The 27,188-nt window shown below is 33.1% G+C and overlaps 1 protein-coding gene across 2 annotated transcripts in view; it reads left to right on the top strand.

The window, feature by feature from the left end:
• The window catches only part of CACNA1S (calcium voltage-gated channel subunit alpha1 S), a 572,869-nt gene that overhangs the window by 463,786 nt on the left and 81,895 nt on the right, over positions 1 to 27,188 (top strand). For both annotated transcript variants that reach the window (XM_053706913.1, XM_053706914.1), the window contains 3 exons: positions 14,587 to 14,733; positions 14,828 to 14,893; positions 18,999 to 19,090. In XM_053706913.1, the coding sequence (XP_053562888.1) occupies positions 14,587 to 14,733; positions 14,828 to 14,893; positions 18,999 to 19,090 (305 nt within the window). The remainder of the gene's footprint in view (positions 1 to 14,586; positions 14,734 to 14,827; positions 14,894 to 18,998; positions 19,091 to 27,188) is intronic.

The raw sequence follows: 27,188 nt of genomic DNA, 5'->3' as shown, positions 1-27,188 counted from the left end.
CTAATATTCACAAAAACATCATCATATTACTTTTTTCTCATCACATATCTTGTCAGCAAATATCATCATAATACTTTTTTTCTCATCATATATGTTTGTCAGCAGATATCATCATATTACTTTCAGATGTCATTGAGTTTACACATTTTTTTTAAAAACACCGACATACATCATTTTTGTAAACATCTTATCTATCCAAAACCAAATCTCACTTATATATTGTTTAAAAAACACACATAGGACTTTATTCCCCTTATAACCCCAAAGCAAAAATAAACATTTATACATCACAAATACAAATAAGCATAATGCAAACATCTTAATAAAATGATTTCATCTATACATATTGCTGTGTTAAGTAAAACGGTGGGGGTGGGTGAGGGTGGTTGTGGGCGTGAAACTTAAAAATCGCTGTCCCTGATCTTTTGGTGTAAGTATATAAGGTATGATATTTACTCTAAACTGTCTTTTATAATAATTAATTCTAAACTTTTAAACTAAGTAATGTTATCTTAGCTGAATAAAAAAAACATCTCTTATAGAAATATTTTTTTTCTATCTTATTTTAAAAACCTCTCTTTTTGCCAATATGTGTACCAACAAACTCTTTTATACTTTTTATTGTAAAGTGTTACACTAAGTAATTAAGCTTAACTTATATTAATGAAACTAATGTTACCATCAGTTTACACAGTTTACAACAGCTTTTCACTTTTATCACCCTTATAACCACACAGCAGAAATAAACATTTATACAGCACAAATACAAATAAGCATAATACAAACATCTAAATAAAATGATTAACTCGGCCTATTATAAAGCAAATTCTCAATTATCTTTTTAAATTGACTTTATACCCACAAAACAAAAATAAACATTTATACATCACAAATACAAATAAGCATAATGCAAACATCTTAATAAAATGATTAACTCACCATATTATTTTATTTTAAACTCACATATCTGTACACAGCTGATGAAGAAATTAAAAACAAATACAAAAGCTCAAATACAATATTTTATAAACATTGCATTTACTACCTCTGCCCCACATTTCTGTAACAACAAGATAATTTCATCTACACATATTGCTGTGTTAAGTAAAACGGTGGGGGTAGGGTGGTTGTGGGTGTGAAACTTAAAAGGCTCTGTCCCTGATCTTTGGATCTTTTGGTGTGGGTATATAAGTTATGATATTTACTCTAAACTGTCTTTTATAATAATTAATTCTAAACTTTTAAACTAAGTAATGTTATCTTAGCTGAATAAAAAATAAAGAAAAATAAAGATTTATCTATCTTTTTTTAAAAACCTCTCCTTTTACCAACCCTGCTTGGATGACAATATGTGTACCAACAACCTCTTTTATACTTTTTATTGTAAAGTGTTACACTAAGTAATTAAGCTTAACTTATATTAATGAAACTAATGTCACCATCAGTTTACACAGTTTACAACAGCAATGTCTTTTCATTGTGACCACTTAATATAGCTAGTGATTTTTAACCTCTCATATTAATAATATATCACTTAATGCACTTGTTGGCTATATCAGATGAGTCTATTTTCATCTTGTTTACTAAGGACAAACTGCATTTGTATATTAGGTATGGTGTATATGAGCATATTTATATTAGGTATGGTGTATATGAACATATTTATATTTTTCCACAGGGATGCCAGTTTTATAGCAATTCAATGCAATCTCTAGGATTTTATTTGTATCTTGCACTATTCACAAATAAAATTTAGTATCTGAAGATGCTGGTGTGACTTATTTGCTATAACAATGAGTGAATTTATTGTGCAAGAGTAGTGTAGGGCAAGATCCACTTATTTCTTTTCTCTCTCCCTTTTTGTTGTTGTGGGTATATATTTTGCTTTTTACCTCCATGCACTTTCCCTGGATATTGTTTTGGGACCATGTGCCTTAGTAACTGTCAAACTCACACACATTCATTTGGCTATCTTCTCTCTCAGAACACGTCCACTCCCTATTTCCCATTCATCAACCACATAAATAGTAGATGTAAACAGTATGGGCTGTTTTATGAAGCTGGGGATGCAGCTTTGGACCTTTGTGACCCTGCAACATCTAGTTAAGAAGCAAAAGTCTTAAGAAGCTGCACATGAACAAAGTTACCAGGCAGCGAAAGCTGACCACCCCATGCTAGCAACCAGTAAACTCTCTTAATAATAACTAGACTTAACCCCAGCTCTACAGAATTCTGCAATACTATACAAACTATAATAATAATCCTGCTCAGGAGCCACCATTCATGGTTAAAACAATAGATTAGGTCTCTGTATGTTAAAAGTGTAGGACATTTTACCTAATGTATAAAGGAAAATATAAACAACTTACTTATTTAGTAAAATCTGCATAGGCGTTTCCCCCAAATGATTTGAGTTATCTAGGATTTGTTATGTTTTGTTAAGTTTTCAAAAAGACAGACTTGTTTAAACTTCAGAGTTGCAAACACATTTATTAACAAATTATAATATTGAGTGCAAATCATACGATACACATAAGTAGATGTACGTATAGTGTTGGTAATGAATATATATATATATAGCTATATACAGAGCAACATATGTTAGATTTCCTTCCAATTTTTATTAACATACAGTTACACACAAATTTACAACTGCTACAAATAAAACTAATTATTTTAAGTATATTAAGTATGTCACTGAAATAAATGTATGGACATAAATATGTATATAATATACTAAAAATACATAGAGACTTGTATCAAAATAAGTACTTACAAATACAGTTAAAACTGTCATAAACTTGCACAATTGGGTCATACATTAACTTAAGTACCATCCCATATAAATACTTTTATAGACATTATATCTGAACAATACACTTACATACATACATCATTTTAAATTTACATATCAATCACAAATATAAAAGCACACAAAAACACAGTTCACTCTTTACCTTGTGTACAAATACATTTAAACACAAACTACCATCAAACACCCATACCACAACATTAATGTACAGTTGACTTATAGATTTAAATAAGACTCTATATATATCTATCTCTCTGTTTAAAATAATATGTTTGTTCTAACATTATGTGAAATCAACAGTAGGTATAAAAAGATATATATATATATATAAACACACAGACTTGAGGTACACAGAAAATGATGTCACATTTTAATATGGGGAGGTGCCCATGCCTCTCCCCATATTAGTAGCCAAAAGGATATGTAGTAAAGTTATATGATAACACCCTTTCTTAATAAATGTATGTTTGTGATTTATGATAATAAAAATAATTAAATATGCATAATAATGAAATAAGATGACATGAGTTAACAGTAAATCGTCTATTAAAGTATATGGGATATATAATATTTAACTTTAGATTAGCAAATTTATAATAATAATAAATAGCTAAATGTGTTTAGCCATACTTTTATAGAGGTCTCATTTATCATTTGGCATGCTATATGCAGGCACACACAACATGCATGTTATAATGCATACATTTACTCTAAATAATTTTATATATTTAAAACAAGATTCATATTTTGTTTATTTTGTAATATATCAAATGGGCGCAGAAGATTTTTACTTTCAATTTTTTGGATATTTGTATGCTTGATATATTTCTGTAGCATTTTAGTATGTGCCCCACTATATATAGTAACATCACTCTTTATAAGGCTGCTATGTTCAACTGAGTCTATAAAATAGGATAATGTTAGATTAATAATATCAGTTCTAGTTCATATGTGTCTCTGTTACTGAAATAATTATAGTAACAAAGTTAACATACCTAAATATATTTCTTACAGAAGATTCCATTTCAAGCTTCAGATAACACAAAGAACGTATTTATTACATATTTACTTCTAAACATAATACATTATTTATATTTCTGTTCTAGAAAATAACATTGGTAATTAAGATCAACTGCATTGAATATCTTTACTGGTAACAATCTAAGTTTAATACCTGGCTTATTCATTTTTGTTTGAAATTACTACTTTTTAGCAGTTTTCTTGCATTGGTTTGTATTTATGCTAAGCACATGTTTATTGTTTGTCTTTGTACTAGATGCATAATAGTGTAATCGCTTTATGTATTGAATCTGTTTTCCTGCATAGAGAGTGCTAAATACAGAAAGGTATATAGGTTATGATCAGCATCAATTCTTCTTGCATTGAGAGTGTTAAATACAGTAAGGTGTTTATCAGCCTTTATTATTTCTTGCAGTGAAGGGGCTAAAAAATAAATAAAAAAATAATCTTTTTATGTCACAACAGTACAAAGACTTGTATTTTAAAATGTAAAGAGTGCTCCACTAACATAAACCCCACCCAAACTCTAATCTAAGAAAAAAATGTTGCTGGGCTGTCCATTAGTCTGTTGTGGACACTTGATAGCCAACACCCTGTATTAGCCACAAGAAAAAACAACAACTAGATGTACATGAAGTAGCAGTCTAAATAAATACTTTGCCAATATATGTAGCTTTCATTTCATCAATCTTCATCATCAAGGTAATGCTACACGTCACTTTTATGTTGTTTAAGAAAGTTTGTTAAGAATTATTAGATAATTAAAAGTAGATCTCTATGTTTTTAAAATATTTTCTTAATGGAAAAAAAAAATTTAATATAAAAACTATGGAACTTGGTACAGATAACTACACTAAAAAATTTTTTTTTAAAAAAATGTTTTAGTTATTCAAGTAATGATATCAATTTATAAAGGATACGACTTGATTTTCGGATACATTGCGACTGCCAAATACATTAACATGTTTTGCTGTTCATACTAGTAACCATACTACTCTTTTAAACTTGCAATCTCCCTTTATAATATTTACATAGATTAACTTAAATTCAAAATAGTAATATTTTATTGTATAAAAGTATACATGGAAACATTTAAAACTTAAGAGATGGCACGCTAACTTGGGACAAGGTAAAGAACTTTCCAGAATATGTTTGGCTCTTCTATGGTGGTGAGTAAATAGCTGATCCCAAAACCCAGAGATTTGACAAGAGTTTGAAGAAATTTTAAGTTTCGCTGGCAATGGCAAGTGGTATTTATTTATCCCATTCATTTTAAAATAAAATAAATGGTAACACTTCATGAAATAATCTAAATAAAATGTTGATGGTATTGTAGGTGCGCAATCAGAAAAATATACCTTCCAAGACCTTCCAAGAAAAGGGATAGCACAATCTGCCCTAATAGCTTTTGCTAATTACTAGATGGTCCTTTGTAAATTATGGAGTTAAAATATCAAATGCTCCTGTTGAAATTATTTGCATTTCTCACATTTTGAAGGCTCTAGAATTACTCATTCTTTAATATTAGATATATTAAAACTTGCACAACCCTGAAGAAATAATGTAATATATAGTTGAAAATAAGAATCTAGTTTTTTTTCTGTTAAGACATTAAAGTTAATCCATCTTTAATATTGTCTTAAATGAATAAATTAACATTTAATTTGAAATATTTTTCCTTTTACCATAAAATAGGTATATCCAGTTGCCTTAAGTGTGATACGTGGAAACTTATAATTTTCTATACTTCTATTTTAAGAAAAGAAAAAGCTATACAATTGATACAACAACTCATAACACTTACACCAAGTCCAATTTTGATTGTGTTTATAGAAGAGCAATTTACTTAAATAATTGTGTAAATATTAATAATTAAAAAATTGATTGTTTTGTAATGATTATATGAGCCAGATGTATTTGACAAGTATCTGGATTCCTGATAAATAGTACTTTATATTTGTAGCTAGTTTTCTACTAAAGTAAGGAGTTGTCACACACTTTAGAAGTGGATGATGTATTAAGGAACACTAGTGTGTTAAAGTTTCCCCAACACTAGACTAATTATACATGTCTGTTCATTTAAGAAGTGAAAGACAAACTTAATCACCATTTTGTTTATGTATAGAATTATACATCTTTAGTAAAATCTGTCCCTCAGTCTTACGATATGTTTTATTTTCTCTATATTTTAATCCTACTTGATTATGAAACTGTTAAGGGGTCCACAAAATTAAGAAGTCACATTTTATCATTTTTTTTCTCTTCTTAATATATGCTGCTTGGTTTCATCTTTCAAACATTAAATTATTATTTTTCTGTAAACCTACCAATTTGCAAACAAAAAATTAAAAGTTTTAACTCTGATTTTTTTTAAAAAAATGATTAACTCAATCAAAATTGGACTTGGTGTAAGTGTTATGAGTTGTTGTATCAATTGTATAGCTTTTTCTTTTCTTAAAATAGAAGTATAGAAAATTATAAGTTTCCACGTATCACACTTAAGGCAACTGGATATACCTATTTTATGGTAAAAGGAAAAATATTTCAAATTAAATGTTAATTTATTCATTTAAGACAATATTAAAGATGGATTAACTTTAATGTCTTAACAGAAAAAAAACTAGATTCTTATTTTCAACTATATATTACATTATTTCTTCAGGGTTGTGCAAGTTTTAATATATCTAATATTAAAGAATGAGTAATTCTAGAGCCTTCAAAATGTGAGAAATGCAAATAATTTCAACAGGAGCATTTGATATTTTAACTCCATAATTTACAAAGGACCATCTAGTAATTAGCAAAAGCTATTAGGGCAGATTGTGCTATCCCTTTTCTTGGAAGGTCTTGGAAGGTATATTTTTCTGATTGCGCACCTACAATACCATCAACATTTTATTTAGATTATTTCATGAAGTGTTACCATTTATTTTATTTTAAAATGAATGGGATAAATAAATACCACTTGCCATTGCCAGCGAAACTTAAAATTTCTTCAAACTCTTGTCAAATCTCTGGGTTTTGGGATCAGCTATTTACTCACCACCATAGAAGAGCCAAACATATTCTGGAAAGTTCTTTACCTTGTCCCAAGTTAGCGTGCCATCTCTTAAGTTTTAAATGTTTCCATGTATACTTTTATACAATAAAATATTACTATTTTGAATTTAAGTTAATCTATGTAAATATTATAAAGGGAGATTGCAAGTTTAAAAGAGTAGTATGGTTACTAGTATGAACAGCAAAACATGTTAATGTATTTGGCAGTCGCAATGTATCCGAAAATCAAGTCGTATCCTTTATAAATTGATATCATTACTTGAATAACTAAAACATTTTTTTAAAAAAAAATTTTTTAGTGTAGTTATCTGTACCAAGTTCCATAGTTTTTATATTAAATTTTTTTTTTCCATTAAGAAAATATTTTAAAAACATAGAGATCTACTTTTAATTATCTAATAATTCTTAACAAACTTTCTTAAACAACATAAAAGTGACGTGTAGCATTACCTTGATGATGAAGATTGATGAAATGAAAGCTACATATATTGGCAAAGTATTTATTTAGACTGCTACTTCATGTACATCTAGTTGTTGTTTTTTCTTGTGGCTAATACAGGGTGTTGGCTATCAAGTGTCCACAACAGACTAATGGACAGCCCAGCAACATTTTTTTCTTAGATTAGAGTTTGGGTGGGGTTTATGTTAGTGGAGCACTCTTTACATTTTAAAATACAAGTCTTTGTACTGTTGTGACATAAAAAGATTATTTTTTTATTTATTTTTTAGCCCCTTCACTGCAAGAAATAATAAAGGCTGATAAACACCTTACTGTATTTAACACTCTCAATGCAAGAAGAATTGATGCTGATCATAACCTATATACCTTTCTGTATTTAGCACTCTCTATGCAGGAAAACAGATTCAATACATAAAGCGATTACACTATTATGCATCTAGTACAAAGACAAACAATAAACATGTGCTTAGCATAAATACAAACCAATGCAAGAAAACTGCTAAAAAGTAGTAATTTCAAACAAAAATGAATAAGCCAGGTATTAAACTTAGATTGTTACCAGTAAAGATATTCAATGCAGTTGATCTTAATTACCAATGTTATTTTCTTGAACAGAAATATAAATAATGTATTATGTTTAGAAGTAAATATGTAATAAATACGTTCTTTGTGTTATCTGAAGCTTGAAATGGAATCTTCTGTAAGAAATATATTTAGGTATGTTAACTTTGTTACTATAATTATTTCAGTAACAGAGACACATATGAACTAGAACTGATATTATTAATCTAACATTATCCTATTTTATAGACTCAGTTGAACATAGCAGCCTTATAAAGAGTGATGTTACTATATATAGTGGGGCACATACTAAAATGCTACAGAAATATATCAAGCATACAAATATCCAAAAAATTGAAAGTAAAAATCTTCTGCGCCCATTTGATATATTACAAAATAAACAAAATATGAATCTTGTTTTAAATATATAAAATTATTTAGAGTAAATGTATGCATTATAACATGCATGTTGTGTGTGCCTGCATATAGCATGCCAAATGATAAATGAGACCTCTATAAAAGTATGGCTAAACACATTTAGCTATTTATTATTATTATAAATTTGCTAATCTAAAGTTAAATATTATATATCCCATATACTTTAATAGACGATTTACTGTTAACTCATGTCATCTTATTTCATTATTATGCATATTTAATTATTTTTATTATCATAAATCACAAACATACATTTATTAAGAAAGGGTGTTATCATATAACTTTACTACATATCCTTTTGACTACTAATATGGGGAGAGGCATGGGCACCTCCCCATATTAAAATGTGACATCATTTTCTGTGTACCTCAAGTCTGTGTGTTTATATATATATATATCTTTTTATACCTACTGTTGATTTCACATAATGTTAGAACAAACATATTATTTTAAACAGAGAGATAGATATATATAGAGTCTTATTTAAATCTATAAGTCAACTGTACATTAATGTTGTGGTATGGGTGTTTGATGGTAGTTTGTGTTTAAATGTATTTGTACACAAGGTAAAGAGTGAACTGTGTTTTTGTGTGCTTTTATATTTGTGATTGATATGTAAATTTAAAATGATGTATGTATGTAAGTGTATTGTTCAGATATAATGTCTATAAAAGTATTTATATGGGATGGTACTTAAGTTAATGTATGACCCAATTGTGCAAGTTTATGACAGTTTTAACTGTATTTGTAAGTACTTATTTTGATACAAGTCTCTATGTATTTTTAGTATATTATATACATATTTATGTCCATACATTTATTTCAGTGACATACTTAATATACTTAAAATAATTAGTTTTATTTGTAGCAGTTGTAAATTTGTGTGTAACTGTATGTTAATAAAAATTGGAAGGAAATCTAACATATGTTGCTCTGTATATAGCTATATATATATATATTCATTACCAACACTATACGTACATCTACTTATGTGTATCGTATGATTTGCACTCAATATTATAATTTGTTAATAAATGTGTTTGCAACTCTGAAGTTTAAACAAGTCTGTCTTTTTGAAAACTTAACAAAACATAACAAATCCTAGATAACTCAAATCATTTGGGGGAAACGCCTATGCAGATTTTACTAAATAAGTAAGTTGTTTATATTTTCCTTTATACATTAGGTAAAATGTCCTACACTTTTAACATACAGAGACCTAATCTATTGTTTTAACCATGAATGGTGGCTCCTGAGCAGGATTATTATTATAGTTTGTATAGTATTGCAGAATTCTGTAGAGCTGGGGTTAAGTCTAGTTATTATTAAGAGAGTTTACTGGTTGCTAGCATGGGGTGGTCAGCTTTCGCTGCCTGGTAACTTTGTTCATGTGCAGCTTCTTAAGACTTTTGCTTCTTAACTAGATGTTGCAGGGTCACAAAGGTCCAAAGCTGCATCCCCAGCTTCATAAAACAGCCCATACTGTTTACATCTACTATTTATGTGGTTGATGAATGGGAAATAGGGAGTGGACGTGTTCTGAGAGAGAAGATAGCCAAATGAATGTGTGTGAGTTTGACAGTTACTAAGGCACATGGTCCCAAAACAATATCCAGGGAAAGTGCATGGAGGTAAAAAGCAAAATATATACCCACAACAACAAAAAGGGAGAGAGAAAAGAAATAAGTGGATCTTGCCCTACACTACTCTTGCACAATAAATTCACTCATTGTTATAGCAAATAAGTCACACCAGCATCTTCATATACTAAATTTTATTTGTGAATAGTGCAAGATACAAATAAAATCCTAGAGATTGCATTGAATTGCTATAAAACTGGCATCCCTGTGGAAAAATATAAATATGTTCATATACACCATACCTAATATAAATATGCTCATATACACCATACCTAATATACAAATGCAGTTTGTCCTTAGTAAACAAGATGAAAATAGACTCATCTGATATAGCCAACAAGTGCATTAAGTGATATATTATTAATATGAGAGGTTAAAAATCACTAGCTATATTAAGTGGTCACAATGAAAAGACATTGCTGTTGTAAACTGTGTAAACTGATGGTGACATTAGTTTCATTAATATAAGTTAAGCTTAATTACTTAGTGTAACACTTTACAATAAAAAGTATAAAAGAGGTTGTTGGTACACATATTGTCATCCAAGCAGGGTTGGTAAAAGGAGAGGTTTTTAAAAAAAGATAGATAAATCTTTATTTTTCTTTATTTTTTATTCAGCTAAGATAACATTACTTAGTTTAAAAGTTTAGAATTAATTATTATAAAAGACAGTTTAGAGTAAATATCATAACTTATATACCCACACCAAAAGATCCAAAGATCAGGGACAGAGCCTTTTAAGTTTCACACCCACAACCACCCTACCCCCACCGTTTTACTTAACACAGCAATATGTGTAGATGAAATTATCTTGTTGTTACAGAAATGTGGGGCAGAGGTAGTAAATGCAATGTTTATAAAATATTGTATTTGAGCGTTTGTATTTGTTTTTAATTTCTTCATCAGCTGTGTACAGATATGTGAGTTTAAAATAAAATAATATGGTGAGTTAATCATTTTATTAAGATGTTTGCATTATGCTTATTTGTATTTGTGATGTATAAATGTTTATTTTTGTTTTGTGGGTATAAAGTCAATTTAAAAAGATAATTGAGAATTTGCTTTATAATAGGCCGAGTTAATCATTTTATTTAGATGTTTGTATTATGCTTATTTGTATTTGTGCTGTATAAATGTTTATTTCTGCTGTGTGGTTATAAGGGTGATAAAAGTGAAAAGCTGTTGTAAACTGTGTAAACTGATGGTAACATTAGTTTCATTAATATAAGTTAAGCTTAATTACTTAGTGTAACACTTTACAATAAAAAGTATAAAAGAGTTTGTTGGTACACATATTGGCAAAAAGAGAGGTTTTTAAAATAAGATAGAAAAAAAATATTTCTATAAGAGATGTTTTTTTTTATTCAGCTAAGATAACATTACTTAGTTTAAAAGTTTAGAATTAATTATTATAAAAGACAGTTTAGAGTAAATATCATACCTTATATACTTACACCAAAAGATCAGGGACAGCGATTTTTAAGTTTCACGCCCACAACCACCCTCACCCACCCCCACCGTTTTACTTAACACAGCAATATGTATAGATGAAATCATTTTATTAAGATGTTTGCATTATGCTTATTTGTATTTGTGATGTATAAATGTTTATTTTTGCTTTGGGGTTATAAGGGGAATAAAGTCCTATGTGTGTTTTTTAAACAATATATAAGTGAGATTTGGTTTTGGATAGATAAGATGTTTACAAAAATGAAGTATGTCAGTGTTTTTAAAAAAAATGTGTAAACTCAATGACATCTGAAAGTAATATGATGATATCTGCTGACAAACATATATGATGAGAAAAAAAGTATTATGATGATATTTGCTGACAAGATATGTGATGAGAAAAAAGTAATATGATGATGTTTTTGTGAATATTAGGTGAAAAACAAACTGTGTGTGTTTTAAAAAGATAAGTGAGTTTGTTTTTTGTATAGATAAATATCTTTACTCTACAAAATTGCTGTATGTCAGTTTTTTTTAAGAACTTGTGAACTCAATGACATCTGAAAGTAATATGATGATATTTGCTGACAAAGATATGTGATGAAAAAATATTAGTCATTTAACAAATGACGTATTAGATATGTCAGCATTTTAATAACATAAGTGTCAGAGCATATAAAGAAGTCTGTGCATTCAGTTCATACAATGTGCTGGCATGAAGACAGAAAAGATAATATGTACAATACTGAATTAAATTATTTCCATCACAGAAATCTTATAAGAAATGTTAACAAACTTTTTATTTTTTATTTTTTTATAATCCCCTAATAAAAGAAAATATCAAAACAATTGAATTTTATACTCTTATACCTCCTCCTTTAAATCCTATTACATTTTATATCTTTTTTTTTTCATAGCAAGTCCTGACATGCCTTATTAAACCTATTGAACATTATAGAGGATATATATATTAAGATTTTATATCTCCCTTTTAATAGAATACAATATCAAAGTATACTTTATACCTTTTTTAAATTAAATAAACTTTATAGTCTTTTATAAAGCTCCTAATCAACCATATCAAAATAAGCTTAATAACCTCTTATAACCTTTTAATCCAAATCCTAATAAAAAAAAACTATTTAATATCAATTTTATATCAAATACGTATTAAAAACACTTTTTTAATATCGATTTTATATCAAATTCGTATCAAAATCCCCTTTTTATATCAATTTTATATCAAATTGATATCAAAAAGGGGCGTAAAAGTGGGAGTGGAAAGGGGCGGGTTTAGGGGAGGAGAAAGGGGCGTGTCCACCTGTCAAAAAAGTTTGACATAACCTCCGTACTATTACTACTTACATTTCTTGGTAGTTTTGAAATAGTCTTAAGAAGTAATGAGAGACACCACATAATTCACACCTGGTTTAAAGGGACAGTCTAGGCCAAAATAAACTTTCATGATTCAGATAGAGCATGTAATTTTAAACAATTTTCCAATTTACTTTTATCACCAATTTTGCTTTGTTCTCTTGGAATTCTTAGTTGAAAGCTTAACCTAGGAGTTTCATATGATAATTTCTTAGACCTTGAAGCCCACCTCTTTCAGATTGCATTTTAACAGTTTTTCACCACTAGAGGGTGTTAGTTCACGTATTTCATATAGATAACACTGTGCTCGTGCACGAGAGATTATCTGGGAGCAGTCACTGATTGGCTAGACTGCAAGTCTGTCAAAAGAACTGAAAAAGGGGCAGTTTGCAGAGGCTTAGATACAAGATAATCACAGAGGTTAAAAGTATATTATTATAACTGTGTTAGTTATGCAAAACTGGGAAATGGGTAATAAAGGGATTATCTATCTTTTAAAACAATAAAAATTCTGGTGTAGACTGTCCCTTTAAGCGTTTCAGATGTCTTGTAAGTTGTTTATAAAATTTGCTTGGTATTTGAAGCTGGTCTGTGCTTGTACATGGTGTCTGGCTGGTATACTTTTAGAAAGGCACAAAGCTAAATAGGCAACACATCTGAAGGTCGCAAATCTCTCCAAATCTCTCCATTTTACTTATCTATATACTAATTATATTTAATGAAGACTACACCATTCTGTTTTCTATTATCAACCAGTTGTTTTGGCCATTATAATAAGAGTACTCTGTCATAGTTTATCTATTTAAAACATATTGTCCCAGGTAAATTAAACAGTTTATACTGCTTGAGGTAAAATGAAATTCAATCACTTAAATTGAAATTTTTCTAGTAGACATAAAATAGTAACTTAGACTTAGAATTCTGTAAAATCTATTCTATGGGGCCTATTTATCATTATGCGAGCGGACATTATCCGATATTACGGATCATGTCTGCTGCACATTGATAAATGCTGACAGCATGCGCTCTCGGCATTTATCATTGCACCAGTAGTTCTTGTGAACTGCTGGTGCACTGCCGCCCCCTGCAGATTCACAGACTATCGGCCGCTAGCAGGGGATGTCTGTCCGCCGCCTCAGAGCAGGTGGACAGGTTATGTTAGAATAGTAAACTTGTGTTTTTGGCGAGCCTTAGGGCTCGCCAAAAACACAGGGCATCAAGCTCCATACGGAGATTGATAAATAGGCCCCTACGTTTTGGACTGCCATGGCCATTTTTATTGGTGATTTTTACGCATTAATATGCATATTATTCTACAGCTTCAGGCACACACATTTTACTATTCTAACATGTCTGATGCAATGAAGAAATGGACATAAATGAAGCATATTGTCATCATTTTCTTGCAGTGTCCTGTAATATCTGTCTTATAACCACGGTTCCTCTAAGTATCATTTCATCATCATGTCATTATTTTCTTCATTTGCCATTTTGCTTGTTACTGTATGTTTAATGTTTTATCTGCAACATTTTAACTGCTGTTCCCATTTGTTAGTCCTCACGGTGTTCCAATCCATCTGAAGGCAGTTTATAAATAGCATACCTGATGCAAACTCTAAACAGGTTATGCTTCCCTCTGTGATTCATAAAAATTGCATAATCTTTATATCTGAACATCAGGGTATGTGTTTGAGTTACAGTACAAGACAGTTCCAACTCTAGAGGTGCTGTTTTGCATGGTTCTAGTATTAACTTTAGATTTTGCATTCCAGACTCCAGTAGTAACAACAGGCACAGAAGACTCATCTCGCATCTCCATTACATTTTTCCGGCTGTTCCGTGTTATGCGTCTTGTAAAGCTGCTGAGCAGAGGAGAGGGCGTGAGGACCTTACTCTGGACATTCATAAAATCTTTTCAGGTAAAGAAAACACTTCTGTGACAGTGGCTCATAGACCCAGCATGTAAATTATATATCCTGTTCTGTAACCCTTTTTTTTTTCTCTTCATTTCAGGCACTTCCATATGTGGCACTGTTGATTGTAATGCTGTTTTTTATCTATGCTGTGATTGGAATGCAGGTATGAGATAAATTGGAAATATGGTGCTGCTGCACATGTTGCAACCATGTTGGATACACAGCATCGTTTAGTAGTGCTAATAGTGCTTATACAGGGAGGCTTGTGTTGCTGTATATACCATAAACATCCTGGGTACAGGTTGTGTAGAATTTGGGAGAAGTCCTGGCACTGCTGTACACACTAAAAGGAAAAAACGAAGCCCTATAACTGGGTACAGCATAGCTATTCTATTTTGATATCCAAAACCTCTAATAAAATGAAAAGATAATAAAAGTAAAGGAGCGTCAGCTGTACAGATTCAATATATTATGAGTATAAAAAATATAGTATTTACGCAAAGTTAAAATTCAAACGCACAATCTTTAATAGCACATAAAAACTAAAAATATTTATATATTTTTAAACATCAAAGAAAATGCATTCCCTTATGATAGCGCACAGTGCCCACTATGCAATACTCCGTATAAGAGCGATATAAAATCCCAGCCCCAATTTGCATTAAAGAAGCATTACTATATCCTTATGTCAGTTCAGTTAAGTCAAATTTAAGAACTATATAATTGACTTACTGCTTGTAGTGCTCTTTCTTCTGCTAATGGGTCTGTATCTATCTTCCAATCTTCTGTTTGTTATGGGTCTAGCAATGTTACTCTTCTTACAGGGCCATACTCAATTGTTGCGTTTCCACGATTAGGCTAGGCTCCACCCACTTTCCTAATAGAGGAAAAACCATCCACCTGCAAACCGCTGTATCGGGTCCCAATCCTTAAGGTAACAAAGAAATCAAATGCGGACCAGTGGATGTAAAAGTTTAAAAATTTACTTTTATTGCACAGTTAAAAATAGCCAAAACAGGGTCAAGAGGTCAGTGCAGCATCGGTCTACAGATTCAATATATTATGAGCATAAAAAAGATAGTATTTACACAAATGTCAAATTCAACACATAATCTTTATGTAACTATGAAGTCCTTTATGCCCCCTTGGTTTATAGAGTCACAATTGCTCCCTCAAGGGGCACTCACACCCTGTACCCATCCTGTATTTATGGATACAGGGTGACATGGACATAAGACAGAGTTATGAAAGTACATGGGGTGTCCAGCATATAAAATTCCACATTTCCATGCAGTCTCTGGGAATCCTTAAGCCCATGTACCTCCAGCCCAAAGAATGTTCCATAACAGGCCCTCCAATGCACAGTGGCAAGATTGGTTTCGTCACACTTTAATAAGCACATAAAAATTAAAAATATTTATATATTTTTAAACCACCGGTGGTTGTAAAAGTACATAAAATGTACACTATAACACATTAAAAAAAAATTAAAAGCAAAAATGGCCAAGTATAGACAAAAGGATAGACTGCTCAGGAATAAAGTGTTCAGTGGAATGTTTGTATTCCCATAACAAGATGCAACGATGGGGTTAAACCAATGTTGAAAACACAAAGTTTGACTCTGTTTGTGTTGCATACAAATGTTGTATTTGAATAGAAGAGGGGGAGATAAACTTTCTGCAAATATATTCCTTTAAAGTGAATGTAAATTTTGATGCTTAAGTGCCCGGTTTTTAAAAATTCGATTAAAAACAGGGGCACTTTAATTCAACAAAATTTACATTTCACTTGTGCTGTGAAAAAAAACTTACCTTTTAATCTTGACAGCGGCTCCAGCTTCCTCCACCTGTTGCAAAGCCTCTCCCTAGGTCTAAAATGATGAATCCGGCTTCCTCCAATCAAAGCATTGAATCAGACACTGATTCCCCGGGAGGGAAGCCGTTATTGGAGGATGACCTATCCATCATTTCTGAATATTCACAACACGAGTGAAATGTAAATTTTGATGAATTAAAGTGCCCCTGTTTTAATCGAATTTTTTAAAACCGGGCACTTTAGCATCAAAATTTACATTCACTTTAAATGGTTAGATGATCCCTATCAGATAGTATCCAATTCTTAATTAGTTTGTTTTTGTGAACTAGAAGTATACGGATCAGTCCGTTTTTGATAGCGTGTATTAGAAGCATACGGATTGGTCCATTTTTGGTAGCATGTATAGGATACTTAGGCTGTGCGATATTAGCAGGTGTATTAGAGATAAAACGTGGGAACTCACCGAAATACGAAATTTCACTATTTCTCCACGTTAACCTTCCAAGCTCTCGGTCCTGTAAACCCCAAATAGATCAGCATGAAAAGGGGCACGTCACGTGATGTGTGGTAGACCAATAGAGATGGTGGATTATCGGCTTTTTAGCTGCTTCCAGCAGTTCTCACATACAATAGTACTCAGAGCTCTCTGATGTAGAAACCACAGCAGTGGCAGACTACTCCTTGTTTTTCATCAACATGTTTCAGCTTTTACAGCTTTTTTTAAGATTAATTTTCTGAGTTTGCTAGCGTCTTTTTAAACTTTAAATTCCTCTTCTCATCCAATTGATTGAAATTTAAAGGGGTAATCCACTGGGTCTTAGATATATATTAAACTTATATCATTCATTGTTGCATACCTCCCAACATTTCAAAATTCAAAAGAGGGACCCCCCCCACGACAAAAATATTGCAATGTGGTGGGCGGGGTTTAAAAAAATCATAAGACCAAAGTAATATAAATAAAATTCTAAATAAAGGCATATGTTTTAATACACTTAGGCAGCAAATCAAACACAAGCTCAAATCACTGGTATGGCTATGTGAGCTATGTATTTAATTAGCCTTTGCAAAGACATTGCTAAATATTTTTATCTTAATTAGACATTTAATAATAAATTCTTTAAAACTGCTCTCTGCATTCCCCATTAATATTCTAGATTCTGGCTTTTAAAGTCAGCAAAAATGCACAGTAGCACACTACATAGCATACACTTACACATGCAGATACACACACACTACATAGCATACACTTACACATGCAGATACACACACACTACATAGCATACACTTATACATGCAGATACACACACACTACATAGCATACACTTATACATACAGATACACAGACACTACATAGTATACATTTATACATGCAGATACACACACACACACATTACATAGCGTACACGTATACATGCAGATACACAGACACTACATAGTATACACTTATACATGCAGACACACACACACTGCATAGCATACACTTATACATGCAGATACACACTTATACATGCAGATACACACACACACACTACATAGCTTACATTTATACATGCAGACACACACACACTACATAGCATAAACTTGTACATACAGATTCACACACACACAGTTTTGGATACAGATAGATACACACACTACATCATATATGGGTATCTGTAATTCATTGTATGGGGTCCTGGGGTTGGCAAGCACATTATCTGTCAGTCTGCGGCTGCCACTGTTCGTCACCCTGGTATTAGCACTGCTCACTGTATAAAACTGAAGGCATGCTAGTATTATCACCAGGGGTTAGACATCATCACTACCAGAGGTAGGTTAGAGAGGTCACCATTACCCGTGCTCAGACTGTATACAGCCTTCTTACTCCTGCTTAACTCACACACCATTCCTTTTCCACAGGGAATCTAACAGGTATCTAACCCTGTGAGAGCAAAGCCAGCTGCTTCTGAGTATGGGACCAATAGAATTAAAAAAAATATATATATATATATTTTTTTTTTTAATGCATGGGGCAAATCGGGACAGGGGGACAGACCCCTAAAATCGGGACTGTCCCGCAAAAATCGGGACAGTTGGGGCTTATGTTGTTGTATCCTTTGGATCATACATTATATATTGGTTGCAGTCATATCCCTCACTAAAATGAATTTCCAATCTTACAAGTCATAGATTTATAGTCTATAAGATGATTACACATTATGTTTATTACCATAAGAAACCTATCGAGAAAATATATTTAAAAACATTTTAGTTGGAGGAAATACACACTGTAATTATTCTTATACAGAAGGCAATACAGACAATGCAACTATACTGTCTACATATTTTTTTTATAGTATTGAGTTATATGGATGATGGAAATGTTTTGCCTATATTGTTATTATGATATGTACTCATTCCCTAGAGCAGTAGTTTTGTTGAGTATAACCTATAAATATCATACTTTTCAGGTATTTGGGAAAATTGCCAATGTTGATGGAACGCATATAAACAGGAACAATAATTTTCAGACGTTCCCTCAGGCTGTGTTGGTACTGTTCAGGTAATCTGTGTAAGCAACGACACATGTTTAATGATAAAAGTTAATCATTTTGAGGGGAAATGGGCCAAGTTACCACTGTAATAATGGTATATGAAAGTATAAAAAGAGGAGAAAGAAGTGTGCAGATAAAAGAAATGAGAAAGTAGAAGACTAGAGAGGTGTGACAAAAACTGATACACATTATTTGTCATAGGATGAGAAAAGAAAGGAAAAGGGAGAATATTCTTTTCAATATAAATGTAACTATCAGATAAATCAGGCTCTGCTTTGACAAACAATAATACTAATGAGTCTGAGGCATATAGCCCTGTCATACAGAGGGTTAAAGAGTTTTCAGCCTGGCACTGAAGGATCTTTTCTCATTGGGAAATGTCACAGGTCTACCAGGTGAAATTGTGGATTCATCCACCAATCCCCTGGTCTACAGTATGTTGCTCCTTGTGGGCTCCACAGCCCTCCCCATGATAAATGTGTATTTATCCACCAATACCCTAGGATCAGAAAAGAAGAAAGGACAAGGGTTAATATTCTTTTCAATATAAATGTAACTACCAGATAAATCAGGCTCTACTTTGACAAATAGTGATACTAATGTCTGAGGACTATAGCTGTCTTTCAGATGAGAGTTCAAAAGTCATCACCTGTGGGAATTCCCCTCCTGACCACTCCGATACACCAGAGCTTCAAATCACTTCCCCCTCTCATAAATCCTCAGTCATTTAATTTGCCTCCTTGATGGAGTGAAGTGAAAGTCTGAAGTGCTGATCTACTTGTTGCTGAGAGGGGTTCTCTAACTGATCTGAGGCTCTTTTCTTTCTCACAATGCCATATCATTACGTTGGGGTAAAGTTTTCAACCAGGCACTGAAGGATCTTTTCTCAGAGAGAAATGTTACATGCCTGCCAGGTGAAATATGGATCCATCCACCAATTCCCTGGGATGCTGCTCCTTGTGGGCTCCATAGTCCTGCCCAGGATAAATGTGGATTGTTCCATCAATCCCGTGGATTGTAGAATGCTAGGGACATATACTTATACACTATACACCTTAAATTAATAGTTTTTAGCACTATTGGTCACTTTTTAAATTTCTTTTTAAATGAGGTTACTGCCTAGCGGTGGTGAGATAATCATATTAGAACTTTGTCCCGAATTGGGGTATACATCTATTTATCCCTTCGTTTTCTGTGTTATTTGTTATGTAGCTTATACGATGGTAAGCTGACATTTTGACATAAAGAAAAATCAATAAAAGAACAAGAAAAGATTAACTTTGTCAGAGTGCTCCATGCTAAATTCTCCCAAACTTCGTTCAAGTCGATTGGGGGTCTATATACCTACAATTGTTAGGGTTAAAAGGTATTGATTGTCAAAGGTCTAAACTGTCATTGGTTGATATGTTTAAGTTACAAATGTATCCCACAGTGATTTCATTTATATGTAAATATCCACTTGCTTGTGTTTTGTATATGCATATTCTTCTAGATTCCAAGTTTGGTTGAATAGATTATACCATTGAACTAACCTCAGGGGACTTTGGGTTTTCCAATTTTTGGCTAGAAGCTTTTTTATACAGTTACTGGATATAAACAATAATCTCTTTTAGTGTGTTGTCCATTTGTTAGGGATATTGTTGAACAGCCAGAGATCAGGTGTCTCTAGAATAATAATGTCCAACATTGTGGAGGTTGCCCTCACAATAGCTTCCCATTTGGGCCTTATTATAGGGCATACCCACCAAATATGAGCCATGGTACCCAGAGATAGTCCACACCTCCAGCAGAGGGAAATAGTTTGTGGATTCTATTGGGAATAAGGTACCATTTCTGAATAATTTTCAGGTTCAGTTCTATTAATCTGCTAGAAGAGGACACTAGTCACATTCAAAAATATCTTGGACGTATCAACGCCTGTTAAGTCAATGTTAAGTTCCTCATTCTATTGGTCTATATAGTAGTGTACGAATCCCTGTGAGGGCTTTTGCAATAGAAAGTAGGACAGGGTTCTCCAAATAGGAGAGTCTGATTTGCATAAAAGCTCAAAGGGGGTCATTGGGCACAATAGATTACGTCTGTCAATGTGTTTATAAATGTATGAGTGACATTGGTGTAATAATAGCCAATTGCTGAATGCAACTAAGCTGTTATCTACTAGTTCTGATGAGGAGAGGAGTTAATCTTCATTTCCCAAGTGAAATATCATTATTGTGCGGAGATGAGGCATAGACTGCGAAATGTTAAGGTATATACCAACTAAAAAGTCTATGTTATCAGTTTAGGGCATCAGAGGGGAAGACCTGGAGGAAAGGTGTGGGATGCTTATCAATATTTTGTCCAAAGCTCCAAGGGTTTCCATTATGATGGTGTTTTGTTTAATGTGTTGTGGTAGCAATAAATTAGTTTACCAACATAGGGATCCTAAGTGTGTTTTGTCTGAAATGTCATTTTCCATAGTCACCCAAGCTCTGTGTTGAAAGGTTAACAAACTAGTCTATGATTCTTTGCAAAAATACAGCTTGTCTATATTTAACTAAGTTTGGAACCCCCAAACCCCCATTTTTGACAGGCATACACATGATCGTACTATTAATTCTGGCTCTGCGTCTGTCCCAAACAAACTCAAATAACCTATTCTGAAGAGTCTGCAAAAAATTTGAGGGTAGAGGAATGGGGAGTGTCTGAAGGAGGTATAGTAGACGAGGGAGAATATTCATCTTTATGGTATTAATCCTACCTAACCAAGATATGTTTTTTTTATCTTCATGTTGACAGGTCTGCTATTAAAGTCTAAACTTCTATTGAAACGTGGGAGCAAGATAAATTCCTAGATATTTAAATTTAGTGGGTTGTGAGTGAAATGGGCAGATACTTGTAATCTGCTTAGGTGTTCATTGCAGTTTAGAGCTAACATTTCTGATTTGGTTTTGTTAATAAGAGAGTTAGAGACTAGATAAAATCTGTCAAATTCGAGTAGTAATGGGGGTATGGATAAAACCAGGTCTGTCAGGAAAAAGGAAAAAAGGAGTAATTTTTGTGTGGTGTTTCATATTTAGATGCCTGAAATGGATGTATTTAATCTTATTGAAGAGGCCAATGATTCAACCATAAGGTTCCCTACCTTCTTTATTTTTTAATGTGAGAATGTATTTTCTGTGTGCTTTTCGTTTTAATTTTCTGGCAAAGATATTGCTGCTTTTGTTGTCTCCCTCGTAGTATCTTTGTTGAAGTTTTAGGGCTTTTTTCTTGCAATCTTTGCCCAGAAGGGAACTTATTAAAATTGTGCAGTCACTGATGTTTTGAGTCAACTTGGAGTCTGTGGGAGACTGTTTATGTAGGTTTTCTAAGTCTGATAGTTTGTTGAGTGAGTCATTTAGGAGTGTTCTAGCTTGTCTATCTTAGTGTGATTCAATGCTAATTAATTCACCCCTAATAACAGCTTTATGTGCATCCTATTGTATTCTAGTATCTGTAATACAGCCTGCATTAAGAAGGAAATACTATCTGATGGATTTTTCAATCCTCTGGTGGGAGATGGGGGTCATCGAGTAAGGTGTTGTCCATCCTCAGTCAAGAGTACAACTCACTGTGGAGTGGTCTGACCAAGTGTTGGGGGAAATTGTTAGTTGGGTGACCATAGACATGCTAGTAACATCTAGCATAAAGTAATCAATGTGTGAGTACCTACGGTGAGGGTTGGAGTAAAATGTGTACTCTCTGACATCGGGATGTTGCACCCACCAGGCATTGTGTATGGTTGTCTTTCATGCATTGTTTCATAGAGTGAGACAGAGGAAAATTCATTAGAGTTGTCTAGACTAGGGTTCATGGTGAGGTTAAAATCACCACACGATTAGAGACTTCTAATAATAAATTAGTCAGGTGTTTAAAAAAGGTGTCTTGTTTTAAATTGGGGGCATAGATGTTCACTAGTGTCACCATTGTGTTGTATAATTTCCCCACCAAAATGATATACCGACCTGTTCTGTCTTTGTATTTATGCACTAAGGTAAAAGGGGTGTTGCTTTTTATTAGTATGTCTACACCATTTGTCTTGACTGAGTTCGAAGCATAATATGTGTCACCGAATCTGTAGGAAAAAGTCTTTGGTTCCCTACTCTTAATGAAATGTGTTTCCTGCATGAAAACAACGTAACATTTCCTACATAGAAAATATTTTAGTACAATATTTTTTTGCATTGAATGTTTAGATCTTTTGTTTTAGCTTTGAGGAGAGTTAGTTTGTTGTCCCTATGAATGGACATTGAAAAATTAGAAGTGTTAGGAGGTAGTTAGTAAAACTTTGTTAGGTTTGTAAAGTTTAGAAATGGAGATATGATCCCCAAAGTCATGATCCATTTTTGAAGTACAATGTTGGGATAAAAATGCATTGTGAGTACCAGTCTACATAACAGAAATATGCTCTGACTTAAAACATGGAAAAACATTTACAATATAATTAATGACAAATATAGTAATAACCATAAGAACCATTAATATCTTAATTATAGGTTTCATCACTGACAAGTGAGAAAAATGCTCAACGTTACTTTCTGCCTTAATATTAAAATGTCCTATATGACAGCAGAGAAATAATAATGTGTAATGCTATCAATCAACATCAGTGAATGGCGAGGACAACAGATCCTTCTTATACGACAATCCACAACTAGATTAGGTGTTCCAAAGACATCGGCACACTGGACATAAGAAAATATGAGTAAGAATGTATTGCTATAAGTAATTTGGCTAAGCAATGATGATTAAGCCTAAAAGTGTTCAGTAGGTCAAATCACAAAAGATAATAAACCACTTCTGTGTGATTCATTTATTATAGTGCTGCTGTGTGGTAGATGAGTGATTAACCACAGAGACATCTGCAGGATGATGATGTTTGAATGGTAAATTTAAGGTTTCAGATAGTGTAGGTAAGTTCTGAATGTTTCTGTAGGTGAGAGTATGTCCATTGTTGGAAATGTTAAGGCTAAAAGGAAATCCCCATCTATATTTGAAGTTATTCTCCTGGATAACCTTTGTTATAAAACAAATGTCTTTTCTTTTTTGTACTGTGATGGGGCACAGGTCTAGACAAAATTGGAGATCATGATCTAATTAATAGATGGTTAGGTTGGACAATGCTTTCTTCCAGATCCTCTCCTTATTAGGTTAACAAAGGAATCGAAGAATCACATCTCTGGGTGGAGCATTTGGTGATGGAGGAGGTGTCAGCGCTCTATGTGCCCTGTCCATCTCCATGTCAGGAGCTTGGGGGACTTGTAGCAGATGTTTAAAGAGGCCTTGTAAATACTCATAAATATCTGAATGTGAAACAGCTTCAGGAATGCCTCTTATTCTTAGGTTATTACGACGCCCTCTGTTATCCAAGTGCTCCATCCTTTTATGAAGATTTCCTATCTGAGTTATAGATGTTAGACTGTGAAGAGAGATTGTCAAACAGTTTGTTTAAGTAATCTTGAGTTTCTTCAACATATTCAATTCTGTGCCCAATGTCATTGATATCTTTTCTCATGTTCATTAGTTCTATTGTAATCAGGGATTTAAGAGCATCAAAGTCCGCTTTAGTGGGCATGTTGGCAATGTCAGCTTTTATTTGAGTAGCATAATCAGCAGGTATGGCTGAGACTGAGGTAGTATGAGCGTTAGTCGTGGACAATGTGGATTCACTCATCTCATGAGGGTGGTTGTCCGAATTGTGGAAAAAACTGCCAACTGACATTGGGAGGGCAGTGTGAGGTTTGACTTGTTTGTCAGATTTTGATCATTTTTGGGATGCCATTATTAACCTTTAATACACTGCAGGGTATACGGGCTAATAATACCCCTTTTGTAGAGCAACAATATTAAAGTATATAAGGTACCTCTGAAATAGTTCAGCGTGGAGTGAGCCTTCAAAAAATAAAGCCTGTAGGTGGCTATGTGTAATCTAGCTTTGAGTAGACAAGTTCTTTAACTCTAAGTAAAGGAGGTCTCTCTTATGTATTGGGACAGCAGTAAATTTTATCTTTTAAGGCCATCTGTTCTATCTTGTGAGACGGACTGTATGTTTGGAGGCTCAGATCTCTGTCATGTGTAGGCAAAGATATATTATATGTTCCTTGTTTAGAGGTCGTTCTCCACCTTTCTGTTATTTGAGCGGTGATCGGGCCTAGATTACCTCGTGGGGCTCCATAAAGATGATGATGTTAGTAGGTTGCAATGGCGTTGCATATTGGTGTAAGGGAATAACTGTAAAAACAGTAAAAGCTTTTGACAGTACTTTATTATTTTGCTGCTTTTTTCCCTATCAGGAATTGATGATTCTTACATTGTGCCATTTCTGTTATTTCTTCCCTCAGGGGTTAATTCTTTGATTCTCTAATACTTAAGCTATTTCCTTACTGTTACTATGGAGCAAACTAGTACAGTTCAGGCCACTGGCCCATCAGCTAATTATTTAGAAGGGATGTCCTCTGCAAAGTTAACTCCTTCCAGCTTGTGTTTGCTTTGAAAGGTGTGTCAAATAAGCTTTTGTTTAAAGCCTCCTTGAGAAAGATTGTTCCTGTCTCGAATGCCTTGAAATCCTTTAGAGGCCCAAGCATTTTTGGCTTGTGTAAGAGGACTGGAATCTATGGGAATTATTGCTCCAGTTCCAACTGCAGAACTGAACCAAGGGTTTAATTAAAATCTCTTTATAGTACCAAGGCAAGGGCGTATTTGGGCCAGTATTGGAGCTTAAAATCATAAACGGATAGCTGAAAGTCAGGATTCAGTTTGTGGCCCTTCCTTTTAGTCTGGCTACAAGATACTAAAAGGTACTTAATCCTTGTCCTTATGTTGCACTATGATCTTGTGGTGGCTACCTCAGATTTAGTTTCATTTGCCAGATTTCATATTCAGTCCCTCCAAGTGCAGATGTTGCATCAATGTAATGGCAACCACAAACTTCTGTCCCAGAGGATCCTGTTAGATCACAGGACAAGACAGTCTTTAACTTGGTGGCAGACTAGTCATTCCTTGATTCAAGAGGACATGTTTCTATGGCCAGTGGGGGTAGTAATTTCAACAGATACCAGACTGTTAGACTGGGTGTAGTCTGGAGGTCTTGGAGAGCGCATGAAATTTGGTTTCTTTTAGGTTACCCATAAACATTTTGAAACTCCATGAAGTCCTCAGGGCTCTCCATAGTTGGCCATACCTCAGACAGGATTTTGTTTTTTTGTATTTCAGTCAGTTAATGTCACAGTAGTGGCATACATCTATCATCAGGAAAGAACTTGCAGTTCCTTGGCAATAATGGAGGTGTATTGCATCATCAGTTGGGGAGAAGGTTTTCAATGCATCCACATTCCAGGTGTGAAAAACTGGGAGGTAGACTTTCTTAGTCACCAGTCTATTCGCCCAGGAGATGGTTTTTATTCCAGAACTAGAGATGTTGGGGTCTGCCAGAGATCCCAAAACTGCTGCTTTATTTCTCAGACAAGCCTGATAGATGCCTTAGAGGTTGTCTGGTCATTCAAATTGATTTACATATTTCCTCCATTTGTGTTGCTATTCAGAGTGATAGCCAGAATCAAGCAGGAACAATCCTCAACAATCCTTATTGCTCTGGCATGGATTTGTTTTGCGGACCTAGTGCTGGCTTTGGAGGTTTCCTTTTTAAGATCCTTTCTTTTATCAGGATCTCAAAACTTTGAATTTGATGAAATGGACTTTGAATTTGATGACCTGGCAATTAAACACTTAGTGCTGTCTCAGAGAGGTTTTTATGACAATGTTATTGACACCTTGATTCAAGCTAGGAAACGTGTCACCAGGCTTTTTTATCAAAAGGTTTGGAAGACTGTTTTTTCTTGATATGCTCACAAAATATACTGCTATAATACTTTTCTGAAGGTTCAGATTTTTTCCACAGAGTTGCTAAAATTTCAGATTTTCAGTCTTTTGTTCTGGCTCTAATCAGAATTAAACCAACCAGTTATTAATCTACTTTCCCCTCCTTGGAATCTTATTCTGCTTTCAAGGGTTTTTTAATACCCTCATTTTGAGCCTTGCTGCATTGTTAAGATTTTCAACTCTTCTTCTGGCTTTTTCTTCTGCCAGATT

Source organism: Bombina bombina, chromosome 3, assembly GCF_027579735.1.
Source record: "Bombina bombina isolate aBomBom1 chromosome 3, aBomBom1.pri, whole genome shotgun sequence".
Classification (NCBI taxonomy): Eukaryota; Metazoa; Chordata; class Amphibia; order Anura; family Bombinatoridae; genus Bombina; species Bombina bombina.
This window is presented reverse-complemented; position numbering and strand designations above follow the sequence as displayed.